The 27975-nt window shown below is 33.7% G+C and overlaps 3 protein-coding genes across 6 annotated transcripts; all 3 read left to right on the forward strand.

Moving 5' to 3' along the window:
* The first annotated feature begins 1579 nt into the window (after positions 1-1579).
* LOC107415804 (sister chromatid cohesion protein PDS5 homolog A) lies at positions 1580-17257 on the forward strand. The gene is made up of 34 exons (XM_048467414.2): positions 1580-1936; positions 4628-4831; positions 4943-5124; positions 5928-6054; positions 6229-6444; positions 6846-7062; positions 7139-7284; positions 7381-7526; positions 7783-7932; positions 8053-8101; positions 8181-8372; positions 8634-8816; positions 9900-10054; positions 10133-10259; positions 10363-10512; positions 10615-10674; positions 10776-10912; positions 11024-11141; positions 11269-11403; positions 11489-11685; positions 12042-12198; positions 12358-12504; positions 13315-13395; positions 13499-13933; positions 14012-14158; positions 14249-14356; positions 14709-14788; positions 15092-15143; positions 15256-15342; positions 15452-15486; positions 15691-15753; positions 15843-15994; positions 16129-16559; positions 16652-17257. Exons 1-34 carry the CDS (start codon positions 1844-1846, stop codon positions 16700-16702), a joined length of 5010 nt encoding a protein of 1669 aa, XP_048323371.1. The 5' UTR covers positions 1580-1843; the 3' UTR covers positions 16703-17257.
* A 1051-nt stretch (positions 17258-18308) lies between these two features.
* On the forward strand, positions 18309-21747 carry LOC107415960 (protein C2-DOMAIN ABA-RELATED 11). 3 transcript variants are annotated; one of them, XM_016024416.4, is made up of 4 exons: positions 18309-18665; positions 19474-19612; positions 20382-20477; positions 21140-21747. In XM_016024416.4, exons 2-4 carry the CDS (start codon positions 19502-19504, stop codon positions 21440-21442), a joined length of 510 nt encoding a protein of 169 aa, XP_015879902.1. In that variant the 5' UTR covers positions 18309-18665; positions 19474-19501; the 3' UTR covers positions 21443-21747. The 3 variants fall into 3 exon arrangements, with proteins under 3 accessions (XP_015879902.1, XP_015879897.1, XP_048323373.1); XM_016024411.4 differs by having other exon boundaries at positions 18312-18665; positions 19457-19612; XM_048467416.1 differs by lacking the exon at positions 18309-18665 and adding an exon at positions 18861-18937 and having other exon boundaries at positions 19457-19612.
* A 4003-nt stretch (positions 21748-25750) lies between these two features.
* LOC107415946 (DNA oxidative demethylase ALKBH2) lies at positions 25751-27903 on the forward strand. 2 transcript variants are annotated; one of them, XM_048468901.2, is made up of 4 exons: positions 25756-26127; positions 26400-26516; positions 26684-26876; positions 27486-27903. In XM_048468901.2, exons 1-4 carry the CDS (start codon positions 25900-25902, stop codon positions 27680-27682), a joined length of 735 nt encoding a protein of 244 aa, XP_048324858.1. In that variant the 5' UTR covers positions 25756-25899; the 3' UTR covers positions 27683-27903. The 2 variants fall into 2 exon arrangements, with proteins under 2 accessions (XP_048324864.1, XP_048324858.1); XM_048468907.2 differs by lacking the exon at positions 26400-26516 and having other exon boundaries at positions 25751-26127.
* The last annotated feature ends 72 nt before the right edge of the window (positions 27904-27975 follow it).

Consider the following 27975-nt stretch of genomic DNA (forward strand, 5'->3'; position numbering starts at 1 on the left):
ATACATTAACTCTACTAGGAGCACACCAACACATTTCAAACCATATAAGTGGTCATTTAATTGTTAATGAAACATGGTTACAGTATTCTTTGAGCTTTCATTCCATCTTATATAGGGAAAGTTATTGTATTCCAAATTCCAATGTATAAGTAAATGCTCAAGCAGTTGTTGAGAAGGATGAATATATTAGAGAGAAAATGAGAGATAATTTGTTCCAATGCAGAAAAGTAATTCATTATTGCATATAAAGAATTTAGAACAATCATTCCTGCTAATTGATCAAATAATAGAAAATAAACAAGTTCAATATCAATGACATATATATTGGACTAGTTTGAAGAACGTGTATATATATATATATATATATGTATGTATAGGACAAGTTTGAAGGCAATGCTATGCAAAAGCAAATGAAAAGGACCAAGAAGGGCAGGAGGGCATTGCTCTAAGATATTTGGCTCAGAAGATATTATATAATATCAATTAGATTTAATAATTAATTAATAAAAAAATAGTTGATTGATAATGTGGCACACATGGAATGGAGAGATATAGTTCTAGAAAGCTAATTATAAACCAACAAAAAATTAAATACATACAGTAAAAAAAAATGATTTTATACATACATATATATAAATATATATATTATAATATCAATGAATCAATAATAATAGAAAAAAAAAATCAATAATAATAGAAAAAAAAAAGTTCAACAAAAAAAAAATGTTATACTATATTTCAATATATATTTTATATTATATATATATGTATATAATTCATTAATATGTGAATGGATTAATATTATATATGTATATATATATATATATATATTATAGCTACATATATTATATATAAAGTTCTTTGTATGAAAGAAAAAAAAAAAAACTTGTATGTACCCGAAAAAAAATGTTTAAAAAAAATTGAAAACTATTTAACCGAATATGTTTTCTATGTATGGTGTTGAAAATTGTTTTCAAACATTAATGATTAAACGATCTTTGTTTTTATTAAACAAGAAAAAATAATTTTCTATTTTTATTTCTGAAAATAATATTTTAAAAATAAAAAACAGAAAACACAGTCCAATAGAATCTAAATATTTTTAATATTTCATTGTAAATAAAATGATATAAAGATGAAATAAAATTGTAAAAGGTTTGCCTCTTAATTAAAATGCGCATTTACTTAAATATTAAATAAAGAGAAATGAAAAAAATCCTGTGAACCGTGGTTGGGGTTATATTAATTAAATGAAGAATTAGTCAGGCGGTTAAGAAGTTACTCAAAAAAGCAAGCTATAGATGTGAATCTGAATCGCTATTTTCGACTACACGGGCAGAACATTGATAGTGTGTTAATACCTTACCACAGAAACAAAAGAACCAAGGGGTCCATGGAGAAAAATACAAAAAAGCAAGGACCAAAAAGGCAAAATAATAAGCTGGGGTAAAATTGAAAATAAGAAAAAATACAGGAGCACGTGAGCAAAAAATCCCAAGAGTGTAAATCTCCGACTCGGGGGATAGAGATATACTTTATATGTGAAGTCAGCAATTTCGTGAAAATTTCACTTCCATTTGCAGCTCATTTCGCGTTGCTGTTCGAAAAAGCCCTTTACGCGAGAGAAGTGAGAGCCCAAAAAAAAAAAAAAAAAAGAAAAAAAAAAAAAAAAAAAAAAAAAACGAAAGAGAAGGAGAAGAAAATCCATATAAACAAAAAAAGCCCTTCTTTATTTCATTTCTTTTTCATTCAAAATCTTCAACTTCCTCGTGCTGTATCGACGACCCCCATGAAAGAGCAGGTGTAAAGCTCTAATTACGACGCCGTTTTGCTCGACGAAGAAATGTCTCAGAAGCTCGAGCAGCAGCTTAAGGAGGTGGGATCCAAGCTCGACAACCCTCCGTCCACCAAAGATGCTCTCGTTAAGCTCTTAAAGGTTCGCATTTCTTGAAATGTTCGATTTTTTCGAACTCTTTTGGAATTTAATTTTGACGAATTTTGAATTTCACGCTTGGCTGCCGTTAGTTATTTCAGTTACTTCTCTGTTTGGTTACTGAGAGAATTTATGAAAGAAAAAAAAAAAAAAAAGGAATTTTGGAAGTTTCTGTATTACGTTTCTTTGCCTTTGTTTTCTCAATTCTCCCTTTCTTGCTTTTTCCATTGTTTTTTTTCAAAATTTGACTGGGAGACTGAATTACGCAGCTCCAGCTAGCAACCTAAGTAGTTGAATTAGGGTTTGGTCGTGACCCAGGACATGTTTTTGCTCTCTTGGAGCTAAAAAATCTGTGATTTTTAAGATTTTTGAATTCCTAATTCAATCTTGTCTTGGGAGTCAGACGTTGTTTTTTAGTGAATTAGTATGCTTGGAGGGTTTTTTGAATTTCGTGAAATTGATAGAAGCTTGGGGGCGTTTTATTGAACAAGAACTATAATCTCGGGAAAAGCTACGTAAATTTGTGTACGTGGTGGAGAAGGCCTGTGGAAAAAGAGAAAAATAGTCTGATTTCAATACATAGCGTTTTTTTCCATAGAGGGAATTACTCCGGCGCATGAAATAGATAGTTGTGTTAGGGTTTCAGATAACGTTCTAGAAATTTCAGGGAACAAGGACAAATCCGAGTTGGCAAGTTAGAAAGAGGGTTTCATGGAGAGCGTGTACATTAGGGTTCATTCATACTGTAACGGAAAAAGGGTTACTTTGTTTTGAACTCATCAGTGATGGATAAAGAGTTCTCTAAGTGACCACGCTAAGTAATAAACTAATGGAATTCCAAGGTATTTGTGCCTTTTAAAGGTCTGCCTTTCTTTACGCACCTTGCTCTTTGTGATTAAATTGCTTTGGCTATTTGACGTACATTTGTTTGGTTTACTTGGGTTTTGTATTGTTGATTTGTGCGGCCAAAGAAGTGCAATTTAGTGATTCTGTGGCTAGGGTGTGGCTGGTTTTTGATACTTGTTAAATTGATAAGTATCGAGGTTAGATTATAACTCTTGCTTCATGGATTTGTTATTGCATTTCTTTCAGTAATTACTAGTAGGCCCAGATGAGGAAGCAAATTTAACTAAGCCATGACATATAAGGCGAATAAAACATGTTTAGGATTTTTGGCTTGGTTGTAGAGGACCCTGAACACATGGCATTATAATTATGAAATCTTGATGGCTTAAGATCCTTTTGTATTGGTAGTTGTTCAGTTGCTGTAATAGGAGTGACATGAGGCTATTAATGAAGGAGTTGGGTTGAGGGGACCTGGGGTACCTTGCGGGGTGTTTTTGAGTTTTGGTATTTGATAGTTGCAATTGTTTTTGAATGGGATATCACTTGTCTCGCTACTCTGAAGGCTAAAGAGCTGAAAAAAACAAAGCATCCTCATATAATAAGTTTGTATCTATAACAGACCTTTGCATTGTTGTTTAAAAGAGATAATTTTGGCCCTGCTTAAATCTTTTATGATTTGGTTTTGGGGATTCATAAAGAAATTTGAAAGCTGACATTGCATTTATGAGAGGCCAGAATGTTGGCATACATGATCTAAACGCTAGTTTTAGGCTTTATGGTACTGATTTTTAGAAGAGTTTGATATACAAAATTCATTTTTTGAGTAGTATGTTGAATTACAAGCTTTTGGGTTTGATGGTAATTGAATATGGTATTAGAGCCTAGTTGTCTAATTTGCTTTGAACTCTTGCTGTTCTCCCTCTTCTGTTATTTATTATGTTATGCTGGCTAAGAGGGACTGTTAGCTGTTTTATTGTGTTAGCTTGATATGCATATTTGGGTCCTCTACCTAACTATTTAAACTTTTGGGATTGATGACAACTTAACATATAATGTTATAGAAAAGATTGAAGTAATCTTTTTGTTTGCCAGTTTTAAGTCCTGTTCGGCATGACTTCTGAAAAGTTACTTCTAAGAGTGTTTGGATGGTTATCTGAAGAGTTTAGAGATTCTAACCAAAGTTAAAATGTAGCTTCTCAGGAATGTCTTTTGGAGAAGTTGAAACTCTAAAGAATTAGAAGCAAAAGTTATCCCAAACAGGGCCTAATTTCTTTTTATATAACTTGAGTGGATGAACCTGTTAATTAAGTAAAATAAGCAGTCTGGAATTGTGTTTCTTGGCTCTATGGGCCCAAAGCCTTCTCATCATGATGAAACAGCATCTGTTCAGATATCCCAGTTTTCTCATCCTGACCTTTAACTTCTGAATGATTCTGTTATGTTACCTGCTGAATGAGATCTGATATTTAGGTTGGAATTCTGGTCCTGTTTACAAATTTACTCAAAAGATATTCTTTCTTATTAACTTAGATGATGGTTAATTGTGAATTATAGTTTTCTGTCACATTTACTTGTGACTATTAAACCTTTTTTCTATTTTTTTCCTCCTTTTCTGCAGTTTTTTGTCTAATAAGTTTTAGATATTAGAGTTCATCGCTAAAGTTCATTACAAGTATTCCTTTCTTTTCAGTAGAACCTAAGAAGATAATTGTTTCATGATGCTTAATTAACCCTGAAAAGGTGTGTAAACTTGTAAATAGTTGTGAATTTTGTATATAAAGTTGGGCTTAGTTTTTAGCTTCTTGGTAATATTTTAATATTATTATTATTATTTTTTCCAATCTGCAGCAAGCTGGAGTATGTCTTTCCGAGTTAGATCAATCGCCTTCAGCATCAATATTAGAGGCTATGCAGCCTCTCCTCAATGGAATTGTCAAGCCAGAACTGCTGAAGCATCAAGATAGGGATGTTAAGCTTCTAGTTGCAACGTGTATTTGCGAGATAACTCGGATTACTGCACCTGAAGCTCCTTATAGTGATGATGTTTTGAAGGTGCTTTTCTTTTATTAGTCAACTGGTTAATGGATGTGGGCCATGCATATTTCTATTATTGCTATGTATTGAATTTTATTCCACCTAATTTGGTGCTGGATGTCTTGGCAGGATATATTTCACTTGATTGTGGGCACTTTTGGTGGATTAAGTGATACCAGCGGTCCATCATTTGGTAGGAGAGTTGTCATTTTGGAGACTCTTGCAAAATATAGGTCATGTGTTGTAATGTTGGATCTGGAATGTGATGACCTAGTCAATGAAATGTTCAGTACATTTTTTTCTGTTGCCAGGTTTGTTCTATTGCATAATAATTTTACTTTTGTTTGTCAGTTTGAGGAATGTACTTGTCTTGATAATAACATGATACTTGTTTCTGAAGAGCATAATTGTTTTAACTCTTACATGGTTATTTTATTTTATTATTATTATTTTTAATAATATCTTAAATGCTTATTTCTGAACCAAATGTCTTAGAGCAATGCCCTCCTCCCCTTCTTGGTCTTTTTCATTTGCTTTTGCAGAGCATTGCCTTCAAACTAGTCCTATGTATATATACGTTCTTCAAAATAGTCCAATATATGTCATTGATATTGAACTTGTTTATTCTCTGTTGTTTGATCAATTAGCAGGAATGATTGTTCTAAATTCCTTATATGCAATAATGAATTACTTTTCTGCATTGGAACAAAGTATCTCTCATTTTCTCTCTAATATATTCATCCTTCTCAACAGCTGCTTGACCATTTACTTCTACATTGGAATTTTGAATACAATGACTTCCCCCTATATAAGATGGAATGAAAGCTCAAAGAATAATGTAACCATGTTTCATTAACAATTAAATAACCACTTATATGGTTTGAAATGTGTTGGTGCGCTTCTAGTAGAGTTAATGTATTATGGTTATCTATTGATTATCTATCAATACAGTATATAAGCTTTGTTATCGAACTTTGTTTTCTGACATGAATGATATACTAATTACTAGTCTTGTAGATGTACTCAAAACACAGAATTATCTCTAATGGTTCTTGGTAATCTGTTGTATGGTACTTCGTCTTCCATTTAATGTGAACTTTTCTTCCATATGCAGTGATGATCATCCAGAAAATATACTTTCATCAATGCAGACAATCATGATTGTTCTCTTGGAGGAGAGTGAAGACATCCGAGAGGATCTTTTATTTATTATATTGTCCGTGTTAGGTCGCAATAAAAGTGTAAGCGTTTCTTGCATTTTCTGGTATTTGCAATTAATAGTGTAGCTCTTTTTCTCTGCCATTTGAATATGAGTTACATCAAATTTTGTTGCTTTTATCATCCAATTTACTTGAGTTTTTTTTTTCTCTTTTATAATTTTTTTTTTCAATTATTCTTGTAAAATTGGATTCCAGGATATTACTATGGCTGCAAGGAGGCTTGCCATGAATGTTATAGAACAATGCGCTGGCAAACTTGAAGCTGGCATCAAACAGTTTCTTGTATCATCCATGTCAGGAGATAGCAAGTCAAATTATCAGATTGATTACCATGAAGTTATCTATGATGTCTATCGCTGTGCACCCCAGATCTTGTCTGGAGTTGTTCCATACCTAACAGGAGAGCTATTGGTAATTTTCTTTTTCCCAGCTATGTCCATTGACATGGCACTGCAAATATCTTCTGACAATCTTTATTTTTATAAATTATTTTAATGTCCAATAGTTATTTTCTTCTTTTTTCTATCTTTTGTTGTGATTTTAGGTTTAGAATGTCATCAGTTAGAGTGACCAAGTCTAATCCCTTATTTGAAAATCTTTAGTCATTTATGATTTACACTTTTTCTTAATTTTGTTTTTGCTTGTTGATGTACTTTGGTATGCTCTTTTAAAGAATCATCAACATTTAATTGTTTTTTTTTTTTTTGTTTTTGTTTTTGTTTGGGGGGGGGGGGGGGGGGGGGGGGCATTTTAACGAGAGGCTTTTTGAAATTTGATGAATAGCTTCTAATGATAAGTTTCAACATCTGCAGACCGATCAGCTAGACACTCGTTTAAAAGCAGTTGGCTTGGTTGGAGACCTATTTGCTCTGCCAGAATCTGCTGTCTCTGATGCCTTTCAGCCCATCTTTTCAGAGTATTTGAAGAGATTAACTGATAGAGTTGTTACAGTACGAATGTCTGTCCTTGAACATGTCAAGAGCTGTCTGCTGTTAAATCCTTTGAGATCTGAAGCTCCACAAATAATTTGTAAGTGTATTGAAGTTTTTTCAAACTTATGTACATCTAAGGCATGCTAATTTTGTTATGTGTTAACATTTTCTAGCTGCTCTTTGTGACCGGCTGTTGGACTTCGACGAAAATGTACGAAAACAAGTTGTTACTGTAATTTGTGATGTGGCATGTCATGAGTTAAACTCCATTCCACTTGAAACTGTCAAGCTTGTTGCTGAACGCCTTCGAGACAAATCTGTATGTATGCTTTTCCTTTTCACTTTTGTTTGTGATCTGATTTTTAGCCATTCTGTAATAGTTATTTATGTTAGTTGTCTCCCTCCAAATGTCCAGTTACTCGTTAAAAAATATACGTTGGAGAGACTAGCTGAGATATACAGGGTCCATTGTTTGAAGTGCTCTGATGCGTCAAGTAACTCTGATGAATATGCATGGATTCCTGCAAAGATTTTGAGATGTTTTTATGATAAAGATTTCAGGTAAAACCTTTAACTTTGCATGATACACAGAACCAAAAATAGCTTGGCTTCTAATTTTTTATTTTATTTTATTTTTTTCAAATGACTTAGACATCAATTACTTGTTGATTATTTGTGGTTAAGTAGGAGATTTAGAAGTATTCTGTTGTTCTAAAGTACCCCTCCCTGTTATTTTGTTGTGACTTTTTTTTTATTTTTTCCTTAAAAAAAAAAAAAAATTCTTTGAGAGTTTTTTTAAAACACTTAAATCTCGCAGATCGGATACAATTGAATCTGTTCTTAGTGGGTCCCTTTTTCCAACCGACTTTGCAATTAAAGATAAAGTTCAACACTGGGTAAGAGTATTTTCAGGATTTGACAAAGTTGAGGTGAAGGCTCTTGAGAAGATACTAGAGCAGAAGCAAAGGTCCGTTGTTAATCCTTGGTTTTTGCACCAGGATTCTGCTTTGGTACACCTTGTCGCCTTGAAATTTGGTATTTGATGAATTATGCACTGATTTTCAGGGGATTTCCTCTTGGATTGCAGGTTACAACAAGAGATGCAGAGGTATCTGTCCCTTAGGCAGATGTATCAGGTTTGCAAGATGCACAATTAGCAAATTTGGACTATTAAGTAATACCAAAGCAAAATGTTTAATCCTAATCCAAATGCAGGATGGTGATGCTCCCGAGGTCCAAAAAAAAGTTCTCTTTTGCTTCCGTATTATGTCACGCTCTTTTGCTGATCCTGCAAAGGCAGAAGAAAACTTTCAGATTCTTGATCAATTGAAAGATACTAACATCTGGAAGATTTTAACTAACCTTGTTGATCCAAACACTAGTTTCCATCAAGCTTGCACTATTCGGGTAAGAAATTGTGGACAGACTGTTGTAGCATTTTTAGATAATGGTACACTCAAATCTAGTATTACATTTTCTTATAATTTTGCCTAGAGTGGTTTTGATTGGTAAAACAAACTTTGGAAAGCTTATTTTAAATTTAAACCTGAGCTGCAAGCACTCTCTGATTTCCTGAACCTAAACTTGCTTCCCAAGCAGGTAAAAAACTGCATGTCTAGCTTTTTTGTTTTATGGAATGACAAGTAATTCGAATTTCCTTACTTGCAGGATGATTTGCTAAAGATTCTTGGTGAGAAACACCGATTATATGACTTTCTTAGCACTCTCTCTGTAAAGAGTTCTTATCTACTTTTCAACAAGGAGCACGTGAAAGAACTTCTTCTGGAGGCTGATGCACAGAAATCAACTGGCAATACACAATATGCTTCATCTTGCATGAATATATTGGTGGTAAAAACCCATTTTTACTACATCTCTTGTTTTATGCCCCTCCCCCCAAAAACCCACCCCCCCACTCCTCCCCAACCCAAAAAAAAAAAAAAAGGGAGAAAACAAGAAAAGCTTTTGGATGTATGCTGATAGAATTCTTAGTTTATCTCTTGCATTTCCCTTGGATTGCTGTTGGTCCTGCTTCACTTTTTTAAGTGTGTTAACTGCTTAACTTTCTTATGTGTGTTAACTTTGTATTATTTATTTCCATAGAAGAAATAGTTCAGGAATTACCAAACATGGAACTAAAAGGGTCGGATTCAATCCTCAAAGAAAAGAGGATTTCATTGAGTATAGAGAGTCGAATTTAAGCCAGTAGATTGATTTATTTTATTTCATTTTATTTATTCATTGTCTGTCTAGTGTTTGGGGAATCTATACAAGAAGCCAAGTAAGCTAATTGGTACGAGTGGCGAGAAGTTAAAAAAAAAAAAAAAAAAAGGGTATTTAGTGAGCATAGACTCTTGACATCTTCATTTTTTATTTATTTATTTATTTATTTTAACTCTGTTGTGCTACCTTAAGATGTTCTATTTTAGCTGACTGGGGGAATGGAGAAAAGGTTAAAGCTGTTTATGTAGGGTAAAATGTGCTCCTTTGTAACTAACAATTAAGGGAAAAGGCCTTCACTGAGCCTCCAATCTTCAACCCATGCAAGCTCAATTCACACAATCAACCCTAATAAGAGGAAGGGACTTTGGGAGTCCTTATAAAGATGAATGGGAGTTTTTATGGTCTGTCTAGTGTTTGGGAATCTATTGCAGTAACAGGGGCAGTATCTCCTGTCCACAACTACATACCATATTTTATGGGATTCTTCTTGCCATTGATTTCTTTTTCTCATGGGGTTCAAAATTGTTGCATGATTTTAGTTCGGATCTTTGATGAAATCACATTTGGCTGTCTATTCTAACTTATGTTTGAATATCTATCTCCAATAACATTAGAAATACTATGCAACTTTATGGCCCTAAAAGTTATGTAAGTCCGACTTGAATTTTGCTTAAATAAATATTTCTAATTTTTCTAGTTATCCACATTCAGATTCTTGCCCGCTTCAGTCCAGTGCTACTTAATGGGACAGAAGAAGAACTTATCAAATTTCTTAAAGATGATGATGAAATTACAAAAGAAGGTGTTTTACATATTTTAGCTAAGGCTGGTGGTATGATACGCGAAAAATTAGCAGTGTCATCGAGGTGCAACTCCTGGACTTGTTGACTTTGTGGCTTATTTCCAATATATAATGCTTACTAATCCTTATTGTATTTTTTCAGTTCCATAGATCTTATATTGGAGAGGCTATGTCTTGAAGGCAGTCGAAGACAGGCAAAGTATGCTGTTCATGCCCTTGCAGCAATTACAAAGGATGATGGACTGAAGTCACTTTCTGTTCTGTATAAGGTTTCACATTATCATTTCATGCATCACCAGATATCAATTCGGTGTAATAATTTTGTCCATAATGATTTCAGCAATTGCATTGTTGATGTTTCTCAATCTGCAGAGGCTAGTGGATTTACTGGAGGAGAAAACACATTTGCCTGCTGTACTACAATCCTTGGGTTGTATAGCTCAGACTGCAATGCCAGTTTTTGAAACAAGAGAGAGTGAAATTGAAGAATTTATAATAAACAAGATCTTAAAATGCAACAATGTATGCCTGCTTTAATTTAAATCTACTGGATTTGTGGTATATTTCCCATATGTGATTTCATTATAATTTGTTCTCTTGTGTGTTGGTGCTGTATGATTTCAGAAAGCAGGGGATGAGAAAAAAGCATCTTGGGATCAGAGAAGCGAGCTTTGCTTGTTAAAGGTTGGTCATATTTGGATAAGTCATTTTTGTTAAGAAGCGATATACTTGTGATGTTATATGCTTGCGCTGTTCCTTGTTGATTTTCTTTTCTTTCACTGCAGATATTTGGAATTAAGACATTGGTCAAGAGCTACCTGCCTGTTAAGGATGCTCATGTTCGTCCTGGTATTGATGGTCTTTTGGAAATACTCAAAAACATACTTACATTTGGAGAAATATCAGAAGATATAGAATCTAGGTAATGTTAGAATTAAACTCAATTTTAATCCTTGTTGATCAATTTACTTAACAATTTTTGCTTGTAATAAGAAGCTTGCAACTTTATGTATGAGTTTGTGCCATTCTACAGTTCAGTTGACAAGGCCCATTTGAAGCTTGCTTCTGCCAAGGCAGTTCTTCGTTTGTCAAAGCAGTGGGATCATAAGATACCTGTTGATGTTTTCTACTTAACATTAAGGACATCAGAGGTGAGGCCCGACGTCTTAAGAATTTCCTTTGCAGTGTCTATAATTTGTTCTCCTTTTCTTCCCCATGTAGAATCAATCTGGTTGTACTTTTGCTGTATCTAATTATCTATTATGTTGGGTTTTATAGATTAGTTTCCCTGAAGCTAAGAGACTATTTCTGAGTAAAGTTCACCAATACATAAAGGATCGGCTTTTGGATGCAAAATATGCTTGTACTTTCTTGTTTAACATATTTGGATCCAAGTCATCAGAGTTTCAAGAGGTATTCATGTATGACTTGTTTTTTTGAAGTAGTTTTCCATGTAAATGCATTTATTGGCTGAATGCTGGATCCTCATTGATATCAGGAGAAACAGAACCTGGCTGAAATTATTCAAATGTTTCACCAAACGAAGGCACGGCAACTCTCTATGCAAAGTGATGCGAATTCCTTGACAGCTTATCCTGAATACATACTTGCATACTTGGTTCATGCTCTTGCTCATCATTCATGTCCAAATATAGATGAATGCAAGGACGTCAAAGCTTTTGAAGTCCTATACCGGTATTTATATTTACTTCTTGAACACAATTTTACATATGATATGGTTTGTATGTGATGGATGTCAAAATTTTATTATAGAGGAACAAGAAGAGAAACTAGAAAATGGAAGGGCATTTTTTTAAAATTTTTTTTAAATGAGTTTAGTTGATCCAAACGTGATGGTGAGGTGCTTTTGCATGATTATCATATTTAGCTGGTCTAGCTGGTTCTTCCTAACTTAAGAACTTAAATTTTAGAGACATGATCTTAGAGCTTGGTTAATTGTCGTTTTGCAATTATTGAATCCATATTTAATCTGTTATTTGGCACATTGGATATACTTATTTACATATTAGTTCTGTTTCTGCAATTTTCAGGCAACTGCACTTAATTCTTTCTATGCTGGTGCATAGAGATGAAGAAGTCAAGTCAGAACCTAGTACTAACGCATTGAAAGACAGCATTTTTGCAATTGTCTCTATCTTTCAGAGTATCAAGTGCTCTGAAGATATAGTTGATGCAGCAAAATCAAAGGTTGGTGATAACATATCTCTTATCAATGTTGGTGTTGTTACTTTTCAGTTATTTATTATCATCCCCACTGAAATACAGAAAAAGGAAAAGTAAAATCCATATTTACTAAATTATAATATAAAACCTCGATATTAATTGTATGATAATTGATATTCTCAGAATTCATATGCAATATGTGACCTTGGATTGTCAATAACCAAGCGTATAGTGTCCAAGGAGGACGATTCACAAGGGTTGACTGCATCGGTTCCTCTACCTTCCATGCTGTACAAACCATATGAGAAGAGAGAAGGCGAAGATTCTATGGTTAGTTATCTATTCTTGTATATGATTGTCCTTATTATGTCTGATATTATTAAAGTTACATTTTGAGAACAATTTTCATATGATTCATTGAAATAAAAAGAAACTTTTATATTCTTTAGGTTTTCCCAAATAGGAATGATTCTTAGGTTTAGAACTACTCTGAGCAAAGCCCAGGACCCATTCAACTTTAGAGAAAAGGAAAGGAGTTTCTAAGCAGTCCTCTAACAGCTCTGTTTTCCTTTTTTTTTAATTGAAAAATGTGTTTGATAAAGAATTTTCAAAATTAAACAATACGAATACAATACAACATTTTTATGGAAGGATAGTGAAGTTGGTGGGAAGAAAGATGAAATAAATGGAGAAAAGATGGTGAAATCTACTCCCTCTTTTGGTTTGAAAGAGTTGATTTTTAATTAAAGAATGTTTGGTTGACTTATTTATGAAAAAAAAAAATAGAAAAACAATTTGAAAACACAAATCAATTGGAGCCGAAGATAAAATAATTATGCTTTAAATTTATTGTATAGACTATACATTGATAGCTTGACATATATTGCAGCCTACATACCTTTTATTTTCTTATCGATGCTATGAATTCATTGAATTTTGCACTGTGTCCTTCATGAAATTAGATCTCAATTTTAGTCTGCATAATTCAAAAATGTGAGTTATATTATTTTATTGGGAGAACCAAAAAAAGAAAAAAAGAAAAAAAGAAATCCATATCTAGTGATATGAGAGTGGCCCAGCAGGATTTCATTGTTCTCTGTTTTATATTACTTTTTTTAATTGATTGCATGTATACTATAGGCTGGTGACGGGCAAACTTGGCTGGCTGATGAGAGTGTATTGTCACATTTTGAATCGCTTAAGCTAGAAACTAGTGAAACGGTATGTTCTGCTGCTCAAGGACAATTTAAATACAGTACTTACCCTTCTTATTTTGTGATATTGGCTCATCTTTTCACTGCTGGTGTTTCCTTTTTCTCTCCAGGTAGTTTCAGAACCTATAGAGGATGAGAATCTGAAAGGTGAAAAAGATGGTAATGAAGTTCCTCTTGGGAAAATGATAAAGCGCTTCAAATCTCACGGTGCCAAAGCGAAAAAGGTCAAAAAGAACAAGTCATCCCCAGTTGAAGCAGGGGATACTGAAAATGATGTTGACATATTAAAAATGGTCAGGGAAATAAATTTTGATAACTTGGGAAAGCCTAGTAAGTTTGAATCGAGCAATGGGCATGAGCATTTTCCAAGTAAGAAATCAATGGCAGATCCAGAGCATGAAAAAGGTGAAAAGAGAAAAGCAAGTGATCAAACATCTGTTCCAGTTCCTAAACGGAGAAGGTCATTGTCCACTCATAGTGCTTCCAGAGGACCGAGTAATACGTCAAAAACTTTGTTAAGAGACACTGGGGATGGTTTACGTCAAGTAAGGATTAACCCATTCCAGTCTATTTACATGAAACTTGAGATCCTCATGGTATCTGATGAGAAGTTGTCTATGCAGAGAAAATTGGTTGGGAGCACTGAGAGAGATTTGTTGGCATCATGCTTCCGGAAGAGTACAACATCGTCTTCAAAACATAAAGGGAAAGGCTCAATTCGCAGTCGTGATGACAAGGAAGATGAAGTTGGAGAAGCCAGTGATCATGAGGTAAGCTCTTCGAATAATCTGCTTCATAGGAGTGCACCTGATAATTTTGCTGGCTATTATTTCTAACATCCCACTTCACTTCTCTTGCAGAAGTCTCTTGGGCTGATGGAAGACAAGATTGACACAAATAGCAATATCCAATTTACCACAGGGTCAACTAAGAAGCGGAAAAGAAAGAGCGTTGCAGGATTGGCAAAGGTTTGCTTGAATTAATTTACATCTGTTGCCATTACCTTGCACATGCATATTCAATTTACTTTAGCTCATGTCCCTGTCTTTTTAATTTCATTTGGTAAATGGTGGCCCTGCTATTGTTCATGTGCCAGGATTAGTTGTAAAAAACGTCTTCTGTTTATCTGACTGGGTGTTTAAATACAAACATGCGACTTGTGGATTGAAATAGTTGTGTGTATATGGTCATAAATATTGAGTATCGTCCTTTTGGTTTGTTGTTGCAGGCTCCAGTGGTTACTTAAAATTTATAATCATATTGAGTTTCCTGAAAAACATGTCAGTATTTTATATGATGCATTTACTTTTTTGTTGTCAGTCCAAATTCAAGGAAAGTGGAAAGGATGTTGAAGACTTGATTGGCTGCAGAATAAAAGTTTGGTGGCCTATGGATAAGAAGTGAGTATACTCTTAAATAGACAAGGAAGATAACAAAAGGAAAAGGATACAGTGGTAGATTTTTTTTTTTTTTTTCTCCACATAAAATGAAATAATGAAGCATCAAAAAATAAATTTAGGATTATAATAACCTTTCCACCGATAAGTCATATTTTCTGGATTACATTTATAAAATTTTACTTTTCCAATATAAGATAGGAAAGTTTTAATGAGATTATGTCCAGGGATTTTTTTTCTACTTTATTTATTTTTTGAAATATAGATTTTGTTTTGATTGTAAATATCATTTTGCTACATCTCTAGATTTTATGAAGGCACAGTGAAGTCATTTGACCTCATGAAAAGGAAGCATGTGGTAAGAAACACTTGCTTTCCACACATCTTTTTCGCTATTTGATTATTTGATGTGATATTTATTTCTTTCTAGTCTGCTAACATAGTTTTTATTTATTATTGTCATGTGGAAGATATTATATGATGATGGAGATGTAGAAGTACTACGCTTGGAAAAGGAGCGATGGGAGCTCATTGACAATGGTCGCAAGTCCATGAAGGTATGGGATCTTTTTTAGCATTTTCACTCATTGATGTTCTACATTTTGTTTCTAGTTAAGCTATGAATCATAGCTTAATTCTGATGGATTTACCCTTCACCGTCTTCAGAAACCGAGTTCAAAAATTTCACCTTCAAAAGAAGTGTAAGTGTTTTTCTTCCTCATGTGCGATGTACATTAATCTCTGTTGTAATTACACATCAGCCTTTTTTTGAGAATGCTCTTGTAGTTCTAGTGTAGTTTTGTTATATCCATCCTTATGGGCTGATGAATGTTTCTTGCATTTTTAAGAGTTATGATGCCAATGGTTTTATAAATATTTTTTTCTTACTCTCTAATTTTTTACAGGCCACCTAGGCAGAAAAATAAAAATTCGGATGGTTCGCGGTGGAATAAGAAAGCAGTTAAGATGTGAGTCAAATTTTGCATCCCCGATGCTGTTCTATGACATTATTTCACATATCTGCAAGTTACAAATTGAATGGTCTTTGATTTTCTAGAGTTAAGGGGAAAAGAACACCTAAAAAAGTTTTGAAGCATGGACAAAAGGATACATCAAGAAGCGACCATCGTGAAACTGGGGATAGAGGAAGTGCTGATGTGTTCAATCTTGAAGGCACTGCGATGTCTAAAGTTGATGAGAGGAGCTCAGGTAAGGTGTCTTATCGGTTCTCAATAGTGCATAATTGCTAGGTAGTTTGTTTTCTGATGCTTGAAACTTGCACTGTTACTATGTGGAGGATCTGTTTGTGTGGGGTTTCTCAAAATTTGTTTATTCTTTCCCAGATAGTTCTGAAGGAGAGCATACTGAGAAAATGGATGAGAGCATAACAGATGGGATGGACTCAGACAGTGAAGCAAAGTCAGTTTCCAAAAGAAAACGGTCCGATAATGCGAAGGGCGGCCCAAGTCATATAGAGGAGTCTGAAGAAGAGAAACCTGATTCAAGAGAGAAGCTTGGTCAAGGTTTGGAGAGCATTGCTCCGGATACTCAAAACGGTGCTGAAGAAAAGCATCATTCAGAAGAAAAGCAAGCAGATGAATTGAGTGAAGACTCAAGAGAACAGGCTAGCATTGAAGGTAAATCAGATTCTGAAGGGAATCAAGAAACAAATGATGTCGGTAATGCTCCTCTAACATCAGAGAAACCTCATAAAGGAGAACCATCAAATCCATCCACAGTTGGGAATCCTGAAATTTCTGATGATGAGCCTCTTGTACGTGTCTCTAGCTATGCATTAGCATACAAACTGTTTTAGCTTGCATTATTTGCGAATTTATTCTTATTACTTATTTTCACTGAGTGCAGATGATGTGGAAGAATCGAGTAGGGAAAAAAGGCTCAAAGCTTACCCGGTAAGCATTATGGCCACAGGAAAAGCAGTCGACTTTCACCGAGCCCTGTATTGTTGTGGCAGAATCTTGTAACTTCTGCGTTTGCATTTTGGCATGGAGAGAGTTTGAGGAAGATGAATGACATTCAAACCATGCAAACACAGCCGATTAACGTACTCAAGTAGAGCAGTTTCCCTGCAGCCCCATGTCCATTGTAAAAATAACGGTAGACGCTCCCACGTTTAGTTAGGCAAACAATAGCGTATAACAATGTGGAGCATGACTAGTGGTAGATGAATAGGTTTGACATGTGATTTGGTGGGCTGCAGTGAACCTTTCTTGCCCGCTGCCATAACTGATAATTCCGTCGTCTTTCTTTCGTGTACAGATTATACGTGGGGATGATAGATTAATTATATGTTAACGATTGAATTCTAGTTGTCCATCAAAGTGTTAGCTCTGTCTTCTTTGTTTGTTCTATTGGTTGCGGTAATTATGTATGTTATTCTTCTTTTGTCTTCTCCCTGACATGTAATTACCTCAATATATAACAGGATTAGTCCTTGACAGTTTGGTTTGAGCCTTTCATGCACTATATTGGTATATTATGTTCAAAGTAAGCTATATATATATATATATATTTTTTTTTTTTTAATGATTTAGAATGGGTGTATTATGTTCAGGATCAGTCACAGATTTTTATCCCCAGCGGAACAGAACAAAAGAACGTGGAAAAGCAGAAATAAAAATCACTGAAACTTTGCTTTTCTGTTCATTTGGTTGCCAGGGCCACGTGTATACCACATTGTATATGTCCCACTGTTTTCTTAGACGCATTAGGTGGGCTAGCCATAGAATAGTTTTTTTGGTTTTTTGTTTTCTCTCTCTCTCTCTCTCTCTCTCTCTCTCTCTCCTCTCTCTCTCTCCCCATTAAATTCAACACTTATAAGTTAATAATTAGTACAACTCACACCCTCTAAAATCCTAGTTCAAATCTTTTATAGAATGGTAGAAAACGTAACAGAAGATATTCACCAACAAAAAAAAAAAAAAAAAAAAGTGTAAGGTAATGACTTTCTGAAATTAGTAGGGCTAGAGAAACAAATTTTTAAAATCAATAAAATTGATTAGTTAATTGAAGTAGTGGAGGATAATATTAAATGGACTTTTTTGTTTTGTAATTAGTTATTATTACATGCGTGTGGTACAAGGTGGGAATAGGAATTAATGCAAATAATGGCAGATTGTATTTGAAAGGAATTCAATGAAAGACTATTAAGTTCAATAAGAAAAAGTCGGTGGACTTGACTTTGTAATCCAATTACAATATCAAATAGATTGCATGAAATTGCTACTTTTCCTGACAAAGTTTGACAAATCCATAAGACATCCTCTTCAGGTTTATTTTATTTTTTTTGTTACTCATTTTCTTTGAAATTATTGTTATTATTATTATTGGTTCTTTGTTTGTATTATTTTAAAAAAATGGTTAGGCGGCACATGTGAATGCTTCTGTGCTTACCTTCATCAGATTAAAGAAAACCCAATTAGTGGCATTGGGTTTAAAATGTGATTATCATATAAACAAATTTTTTTTTAGCAAAAATAGAAAGAAAGTGAAGGAAAATGAGAGCAAGAAAAATAAAAAAGACACAGCATGCGAGGATGGCAATTGGCAAAGCCAAGCAGTCAAGATTCAGAGATTGGGAGAGTCAACATGGACCGCACTAAGAAACCCGGTAATGATCTGGTCAAACATTAAAAATGCTGACCGACAGCTGCCTGTGACATCCACTTTCTTGACGTGGCAAAAACTCTAGTCATTAGAATCCTCGACGACCTGTTATCGCCGGCGGTTTTTGAAGTGCTCTGCATCTTCTGCTCACCAAGCCAAACTCTACCACAACCCACAAAAAAAAAAAAAAAAAAAAAAAAGGGAAAAAAAAACTCTGAGATTCAACATCATCAACAAAGCCCTGTATTTTTATGTAAATTTTGTTTCCTCTCTCTCTCTCTTTTCATTTTATTATTATTATTATTATTATCTCTTGTTCTTTTGCTTTCAAGGATGGATTTTTATTTATTTATTTATTTTTCTTTTTGGGTATTTGTGTGGGATTATAAACCATAAAGTAGGAAATGGTGGGGGTTTTAAGAGCATCTCTTTTACGTTTGTTACAAAGGTGTTCTATCTTCCTCTTCTAACGCAAATCACAAAGCTTTTTCCAGTCATTTAAGCTCCTCGAGCTTTAATTCCATAGTAATGAAGCTATTCTGTAATTTAAGTTCTTATTTCTCTGTATAGAAATACTACACGTACATAATAGTTTGTATCTTTACATTTAAAAGTGTGCAGAAGTTCTAGGGTTTGGTTTTATGTTGTTTCAATGGTAATAATCTCTTGTTTGCCTTCATTTGATGTGTATTTCTGTTGTTTTCTTTTGGTATAAGTTTTGAGCAAAGTTTTTGTTTCGTTTCTCTTTTCCCCTTTCAAGTAGTTTCCAGTCGTTTTAAGTTTTTAGTTTGCATAAACCATTTTCAGATTGCTGATTATGGGTCAGGCAATGAGAATGTTTTTAATTTTTCAAAAAATTATGAATTATATATTTCAATGTACTCTTGTGGGTACTGCATTTGCTTCACGGTTGGCTAATAATGAAAAGCATGATTCATAATTATTTCTTTTTAGTCCTTCAAAATTCTACCGGGAGATTGAGATTCTATTCCCATGCCATTTATTGTTGGCTTTTGGTGTAATATATTTGTTCATTCACTCCAGTGTTTGGTCATCCTTAGAAAGTTGCCACAACTTTGGAGGCAAACCATGGGGGAGTCACTGGGGCTGCTTAAAATTGTAGTTGTGCAAGGGAGAAGACTGGTAATCCGGGATTTCAAGAGCAGTGATCCTTATGTTGTAGTCAAGTTGGGCAGTCAGGTGATGTTGGTCCCTATGATTAATTTTTTTTTTTTTTTTTCATACCTTGTTTCCTTTGTGGATGTGGTTTTATCTTTTGTATATTTTTCTATTGATACTGGGACCTTGACTCTGTTTCCTATCATTCTTGTCCGAAGTATATTGAATGTGTTGATATGGTAGCATTTTAGAATGTACCACTTCAGTGTAAATTGTGTAGCTGATTTTGTGAGCTTCATTGGCTGAAACCTACTTGTTATTACTGTTTAGGAAGTGTGATGTTTCCCTTCTTGTCTAATACTGGATCTCATTCCTACAATACATAGTAAATGATGGTTAAAGGAATGGCATCTCTATTCAATGCTTCAAGAAGCGAGATCATAAATATCATTTTGGCACCATAACAATAGAAGTATTAATTTAAGACATAAATAGACATTATGTTTGTTTGTTATGAATTGTTCTTGCTTGTTTGTTGCTGTTTTGTTGTTTCAGTTCTCTCTCTTCCCACCCTATCCCTCCCAAATCTTTCACTATTGAAAGTTCAAATATTTCATTGTTATTGTTATTATTATTATTTTTTTGAAACTTATGCTATGTTTTTCGTAGTTTTGATATTTGTGTACTTCAATTTAAAATATCATCTGAATATTTTCTTTTAGGCACTGATACAAATTCTTATTGATCTTAGTATTCTTGATGGCTTCATTTTAGATTGCATAAAGTTATTGAAACTTGAACATGCATTAAAAATTATCAGAGTGGCTTATATCAGTATTTCCTGTACCAGACAGCCAAAACCAGGGTTATCAACAGTTGCCTTGATCCTGTATGGAATGAAGAGCTGAGTTTCTCCCTCATGGAACCTGTTGGAGTTCTAAATTTGGTGAGTACCAAGCTTTTGGCTTTTCTGCAAACGGATTCTATATTTTGTTTGCAATCACACGTATCATGTAAAATTTTAAGACTGGAACTTTTGGCAGTCTTGCTGGAAGTTTGGTATTCTTTTAGCTTCTAAAGTAGCGAGTTTGGGTAGCAACTTCAATTCAATGGATAATCTTGTCATAGCTGAAGTCTTATCGAATGGGGTTCCAAACCAAATATTTTAGTTTTAGGTGGGTGAGTGAATCTGATCCCATCAAAATCCCTGATCTTCCTTATGTGTGGTTTCATAAAATGGAATGTCTTTGATTTTCTATACCTGCATAAAAATTAAGATGTTTTCACATATTCTGTTATAATCTTCAGTATTCTAATATTACATACATTTTAATCATGTTATACACTGAATAAAGAACATGCCAGTACATACAACGTTCCTTCTGTGGTACTTTATATTTTTCAGAAGAAGCGATAGATTGCTAATCCTGATTGATGTAGATCAATCTGCCTTCATTAAATTTTACAATATTTCTCTCTGTTGCTCCAAAACAAACATGATTCTACAGTTTTTTATAGATAAAATCTAGCTGGTGAAGTAGCTTTCAAAATGCTACAAGCATATCTTAAGACTTAAAATGGCATATGACCAAAATCCTTTTTCTGCAGGAAGTGTTTGATAAAGACCTTTTAAAGACAGATGACAAGATGGGACATGCTCACCTCAGCCTTCAACCAATAGTTTCTGCTGCTAGATTGAGGCAGATTCTACGGGTTTCTTCTGGGGAGACAGTTCTAAGAAAAGTCATCCCGGATACTGATAATTGTCTTGTAAGGGAAAGCTCCATCACTTGTGTTGATGGTGAGGTGGAGCAGAGTGTTTGGTTGAGGCTTTGTGGAGTTGAGTCTGGTGAGATAGAGCTGAAAATCAAACTGGTGGATCCACCTGTTCCTGTTGCTCCCTCAAGATAGATAGAAAATTCTAGTTGGCTTGTTTGTGTGGACCTTCTAACAATGAAGAACTGAAAATCTCTAGTTTTTAGAAACCCCATGTTTCAACTCCATTTTCAAATTCAAGGTGAGCTTCAATGTAGTTTAGCAATGACTTTGCAACGAATCTGGACTTGGTGAACGAGATGCTGCAAGACTGAGACAACCTATGTAATTTGTACATAAGGTAGTATGTGGAATTTCATGGGTTTGAAATTGTTGTAAACTCCAAAAGACACACACCTTACAGATCAACTATCATCAACTCTCAGTTTCAGTTTCTTTTTCATGTTGGTCTAAAGCTGTGTGAAGATCATTTTTCGGCATATTCTTGCCCATGCATTTCCTGTAGAAGACCCAAATATGCATTATGGAAGCAGTTGTAAATTAGAGTAGAATAACAAACAACTTGGAGAATAATATTGGTAGAGGAAATTAGAGCGCCAAGTCAAACAACCTTTAATTTGGCTCTTTTTTTATTAAAAAAAAAGAAAAGCAAAGAAAAAACAGAAAAACTCTTTTACCATTTTGTGTTGTTAGAAATTGTTGATTGTATTTATAATTTTATATAAAAGTAGGATGGTTTTACAGGTGAAAAATCTAAAAATAATGTATTAATGTAGGATATTCTATATTCTACGGGTGAAAAATCTAAAAATTGTGCCTACTGCAGTGTAATATTATGTTATGATACCCTGAATAATGTTGCAACTTGCCAAGGACATGGCTACATGTCAGTGATGGAAAAATATAGGTAATTGAACTTTTTAAATGGGTAAGTGAAATCCAATAGCAAGTCGCTTAAAAAGTACCACAGCATCATTTGCTTAATATTCTTGGTATTGGTTATCTTATTGAAATGTTATTTTGATACATGTGTTTACTTGGGCCTCAATTTTTTCATTTATTTATTCATTACACTAAAGTTTTTCTAAATAATTTTATTTACTCTGTAATGAGCCTCAGGATTTCTGTAGGAACAGTAGAATTTGTGGAGGAAAAAAATAAAAGAGCTGAGAATGATGAAATGCAGTGCGATCCTTCAATTCAAGTATGACGATGAGTTTGAAAGCCAAAGAGGTGTCGTTTCATGGATTGACGTTGACGATCCCAAACCCTAACGAAATCCCATAATCACGTACAGTGGATCTAAAATAAGGAAGCCAAATTGTCTATGTTCCCAGCTTCTTGAGCTACGATGACGATTCCTGGAAATGCTTCCACTATCTCGATTCCTGGAAACGAGCTTGTAGTTACACCATAATTGTTGCTGCTTGCCGGTGCTTTAATGGGAACTGGTAGTGATCCCTTTTAAAATTTTAAGGTCCATAAAGCTCTTCCTGGCAGTAGTTTCAATAGCTTGCTTATAGACATGTATAAAGGTGGTAATGAATATGTTGGTTGGCATTCTGAGAGGACCAAAAGCTTTATGGGTTGACTTCTGAAATAGCTAAGGTATCCTGTGGATGCCACCTCGATTTCTTGTTGAAGAAGAAACCTGGAAAAGCTTATCAAGGTATGATCGGCAGTCTTCTTGCTGTTCTTGCTTCTGTTTTATGTTTCATGGTGTTATGGACTGTGATTTAACTGGGGTACCTTTCTTGCTTTTTACTTCTTCTGCATCCTAAACTCTTTGACGGTATACTGAAACTCCATTTTCTAACGTGCACAAGGACATTCACTTGCATTACATTGTTTAGTACAGGGACATTGAGTCATCGACTTGCATTGGTCTTTTGAGTGCAAAGATGAACATTAGAAGCTATATTCATATACTGTTTTCTCAGTTCTCTCAATGCTGTTTCACTGTAAGAGCCAGAAAGAATAAATGATGAAGAGCCTGTGAGGAAGCAGTTAAAGAAGAGAAGTGTTCTTAAGTATTCATTCAACCTTGAGCACGGATCATTAATATTAGTGATGAGAGGTCACACTCATAGGGATTGGCTGCATTCGGTGCCTAAGCGGCCAAATGCTGAGGGAAGTCGTATAAGTCTCACCTTCAGGCTAGTTCTATGATGGCTACTGAGATCAGAGGAGAATGACAGTTTTTGGTTGTGATCTGTATTTCATATTACCTTGCAAACGACCACTTTTTGGTACATAACACTGTTTTTACTTCTTGGTTTATAGGAGGAATGCTTAGTTCTTGATAAATTATTTTGGCGCATTGAGTATTGAGCACTTCAGCATAGAGATAAAAAGAAAGGATCATATAATATAACAAACAATTTTAACTGTGACGTTGATTACCATATCGCCCATATCAAAATTTAATTGGCTACGATTATGCATTCATTTACTGTTAGGTTTTTAAATTTGTAAAATTAACAAGAATTTAAATAGAACAAGGTAATTGTTGTAATGTCAGAAGCCGCGGATTCCATGAAGAATAGCAATGCATGTTACGGCATCTCTAATGACAATGCTGTTTAGGCAATACAAGTCCTATAATTTGGTATCTTCCCCCATTTAGCAATAAAAAATGTCAAATTTTGATAATGCTAAAATTGTTATTTTTTTGATGCTGGATCCCACAACAGTTACAATAGGTTGGCCACCTTTTATTGAATTAAAAATTGTTATTTTATTTTTTATTGATAAAAAATGGATCCTATCACAATTAAATAAAATTTTAATAAAAAAAGATCCCATCACAAATATTAAAATTTAATATTGATAATGATAATTACTATCAATGCTACTAAATTATACAAATTACAATATCAAAATGATATTTACCATTGAAAATACCCTTGATGGGAATTGCTGATTCTCTTCTTCTCTACAAGAGCTCAACATTTTTCCACCTTTCTTACTCCGTAATATATCCACCAACTCCACGTATACAAATTCTTTTTCTCAGCTTAAAGCCTTCTTCTATTTCTTCTTCAGAGTTTTATTTATTTATATTTATATTTATATTTATTTATTTATTTTTAGTGTCAACCCACATGTTGATAAATTGTTTTCAGAGAATCATTGCCTCCGATATTATCCATTATAACTTATAAATCTTCAGCATTTCGTTTTGTTTTGTTTTGTTTTATTTTATTTTATTTTTTCGTGAATATTCAGTATTTTGATTTTCATTCATTTCCAATCATATCATACAATTAGTATATAAAAATATGCTAGTTCAAAATTTCATTTCATTTGATTTTTTCTTTTTTAATTATCTTGAATTTGATTGAGGCATACATCAATCTGTCTTTATTTATTATTATTATATTTTACAATATTCTTCTTCATTGCTGTGAAATGATTATTACCATTAAGCATTTCTAATAACAAATACCATTTTGGTATTGCTATTTTAAAATTTTGATATTGATATGGATTTTCTAATGGTAAATATCAATACCCACGCTAAATTTTGGTATTACTATTCAAATGACAAATGTTAAAAAATAACATTGTCAAATTCTAAAATTTATTTAAGAGAGAGAGAGTGCACCAAGGCTAAAAGATATGGGATCCCATTTAAAATTTTTTTCAATTAATTAAAAATTTAGTTTAATAAATATAGGTTTTTCTCCCACTTTTTTATAGTAAAACCTATAAGCAAATTTTATCAATTACATTTTTATACTGTCAAATTTGGTAAAAAATGTTACTGGCAAAATTTATTATTCCCAATTGGAATAGCAAAATAAAAAATTTATGTTATTTTTTAGCAATGACATGCCACCAAAGATGCTCTGAAAGGGCATACACATAATTTTTTTTTTTTTATAATAATTTTTCCAAATAAATATCATTCATATGTAAATAGCTTTTATAATAATAAAAAAAAAGGTATGTGTACAATACAAATGGGGTATCATTGTAATTTTACCCTAAATATATGTAGATTTTAATATACTCAAAACATGTTTGGGTGGTTTTATTCACTCTACAAAGAATTATTAAGCATATTACATTCATTTTAAATTTTATAATTACCTTTTACATTAATAAAATATTAATATGTCAATTTTATTCTAAGATTACATAATATGTATAGGTCCGCTCAGCATATATATATATATATATATTTACACTAGAGTGCATACATTTCTTTTATATGTCGTATGCTGGTAATATTTTCTTTTTTTGGTAATATACGTTATATACTGGATGATGCATATCTTTCTTTAAGTTTATACGGTCGGGGATTTATGTTATCATATGATGTTGGATTGTTCGGTTGTCTTTTATTTTTAAGAATATAAAAAGCATTAAAAATGTAGCGTGTCTAATTTTATGGTATAAACAGAACCACGTATGTGTATAAAGGAATTTATTTTATTTTATTTTATTTTTTTAATTTTAAATTTTTGAGTAATTGAGAATACACTACGATGCTTTCCTATCCATGGTTGGCGCGTAAATGTTAAGAGAATTAGAACTACTGGGTCTCTCTTTGGGTTCTTCTTCTTTCATGTTTCAGGAGCTTGTCAATGAGTTTGAAACCAAAAACGTTGTCGTTCGGCAGACTGACAAATCCATACCCAAATCCTAATGAAATCCCAAAATCACAGACAGTGGATCTGGGAAACGGAAGCCAAATCGTATACAGTCCAAGGTTCTTGAGCTTCGAGGATTCATGGAAGTGGTTCGAATATCTCAACAATGAAATCCCTTGGACGACACCTACCCTTCGTGTCTTTGGAAGATCCTGCCTCCAGGTTTCTCGATTAATCTTTCGTTTTCGTTTTTCTTTTTCTTTTCTTTTATTTTCTGATTTATCCCAAACTAACCCAGAAATTTAACTGAAAATTGGATCTTTGGATAAGTGAAAAACAGAAAGGCGAAAGCTTTTTGTTTTGGGTAATGTAGATTGAAAAGAAAGAATTAATGTTGATGAGGAGAGGCATAGAAATTAGACGAATTTTGGTTCTTTTATTGTTTTCATAGGTAACTCTTTTTAGTTGGTAATGTAAAATATTTGTTTGTGAAGCCTAGAGACTCGTGCTATTTTGCAAGTCCTGGGTTGCCAGAATATACTTACAGTGGATATAAGCCACATGCCTATTCGTGGGATGATTATCCTCCACTCAAGCAACTCTTGGAGGCTGTAAGTTTGTTTCTGTATATATATTGAAAGCCATTTTAAACCTCTTTTTGGTAAATTTCTTGTTTTTGCTATTATAAATGGCTGTTTGTCCTTTTAATATATTTTAGTTTCCATAGTTGTTGCTAATGCTATGATGGGACCTGATGTCGTTCGCATAAAACATGAAGGTTCATAAAGCGCTTCCTGGGAGTAGTTTCAATAGCTTGCTCCTAAACAGGTATAAAAGTGGTAATGAGTATGTTGGTTGGCATTCTGACGATGAAAAGCTTTATGGGTCAACTCCTGAAATAGCAACGGTGTCCTTTGGATGTGACCGTGATTTCTTGTTGAAGAAGAAAAAACACAAAAATTCTTCACAAGGTATGAAGTTCTTGCATTCTGTACTGTGTTGATGGGGTTCGGGACTGTAATTTGGCTGAGGCACCTCTCTTTCTGTTGTTTATTGTGCATTGTCTGTACGGTTCCACTAGTTTGCAACTGTTTGCAATAGGAATGAACAAAAACAAATAGGTTTTAGTCGCCAAAATAAATAAGTTTTAACTAATGTAATATAGATACCAACTGTCACCCCAAAAACCCCATATTGTTGATTTAGTTTGAAAAACTCGGAAACAAATATATACGGAGTAGAGATATTCCAACCGTCCAAGTAAAGAACCTTTACAAATAATGACGAAACTAATAGGTTTAGATAGGAAGAAATGTAAAATAAACCAAATTATATCCCTGAATATTCGGTTTGATAACCTGCTACTAATTTTTCTTCTGCTTCTGGTAAATCAAAAGGCAATCTCTCACATTCTGCTAGGGAAGAAATTTGGTATACTAATACTCCAATTCTTGCAAGCACAGGGAGAAGGACTTCTACAGTTCTTTTTGTGTTTTTTAACTTGTATACAGTATAGGCATTAAAAGTCATACACACACTGTTTGCCAGTTTTCCAATGGTGTTTTATTTGTAAATTCCAGAAAGAATAAATGATGAAGAGCCTGTGACAAAGAGGTTAAAGAAGAGCAGTCACGTTGATCAGCACTCATTCAATCTTAAGCATGGATCACTTTTAGTGATGAAAGGTTACACTCAAAGGGATTGGCTGCATTCACTGCCTAAGCGGGCAAAAGCTGAGGCAACTCGTATCAGTCTCACCTTCAGGCATGTGCTCTGATGGGTTCTAAGATCAGAGGAGAATTGCAGTTTTGATTGTTCTCCACTTCTCATCTTACCTGTTCGACTGGCCTTCGCAAAAATCCCACCTTTTGGTACATAACTCTGTACCTTTTGTTTGAAGGAGGAATGCTTACATTGTTTTTCTCTCAAGTTACTTTGAATGTCTTTGTTTGAACGAGTAAGAGACATTATTAGAATATAAATTGGCATTTCATCCTACTTTTATTGAAGCAAAGTTTCATTAACCTCTTCTATGACTCGATTGCTGATGTTAATCGTTTCAAAAACACA

Source organism: Ziziphus jujuba, chromosome 1, assembly GCF_031755915.1.
Source record: "Ziziphus jujuba cultivar Dongzao chromosome 1, ASM3175591v1".
NCBI classification, from domain to species: domain Eukaryota; kingdom Viridiplantae; phylum Streptophyta; class Magnoliopsida; order Rosales; family Rhamnaceae; genus Ziziphus; species Ziziphus jujuba.

What these genes read in the sequence shown, in the direction of transcription:
- LOC107415804 (XM_048467414.2), top strand. Translation starts at nt 1,844, where the DNA reads ATGTCTCAGAAGCTCGAGCAGCAGCTTAAGGAGGTGGGATCCAAGCTC. An exon ending in CTTGCATGAATATATTGGTG is followed by an intron (nt 8,817 to 9,899) that starts GTAAAAACCCAT and finishes ATCCACATTCAG; the next exon opens with ATTCTTGCCCGCTTCAGTCC. An exon ending in AGATCTTAAAATGCAACAAT is followed by an intron (nt 10,513 to 10,614) that starts GTATGCCTGCTT and finishes GTATGATTTCAG; the next exon opens with AAAGCAGGGGATGAGAAAAA.
- LOC107415946 (XM_048468901.2), top strand. Translation starts at nt 25,900, where the DNA reads ATGAGTTTGAAACCAAAAACGTTGTCGTTCGGCAGACTGACAAATCCA. An exon ending in TTGGAAGATCCTGCCTCCAG is followed by an intron (nt 26,128 to 26,399) that starts GTTTCTCGATTA and finishes TTGTTTGTGAAG; the next exon opens with CCTAGAGACTCGTGCTATTT. An exon ending in TCAAGCAACTCTTGGAGGCT is followed by an intron (nt 26,517 to 26,683) that starts GTAAGTTTGTTT and finishes TAAAACATGAAG; the next exon opens with GTTCATAAAGCGCTTCCTGG.
- LOC107415960 (XM_016024416.4), top strand. Translation starts at nt 19,502, where the DNA reads ATGGGGGAGTCACTGGGGCTGCTTAAAATTGTAGTTGTGCAAGGGAGA. An exon ending in TAGTCAAGTTGGGCAGTCAG is followed by an intron (nt 19,613 to 20,381) that starts GTGATGTTGGTC and finishes TTCCTGTACCAG; the next exon opens with ACAGCCAAAACCAGGGTTAT. An exon ending in CTGTTGGAGTTCTAAATTTG is followed by an intron (nt 20,478 to 21,139) that starts GTGAGTACCAAG and finishes CTTTTTCTGCAG; the next exon opens with GAAGTGTTTGATAAAGACCT.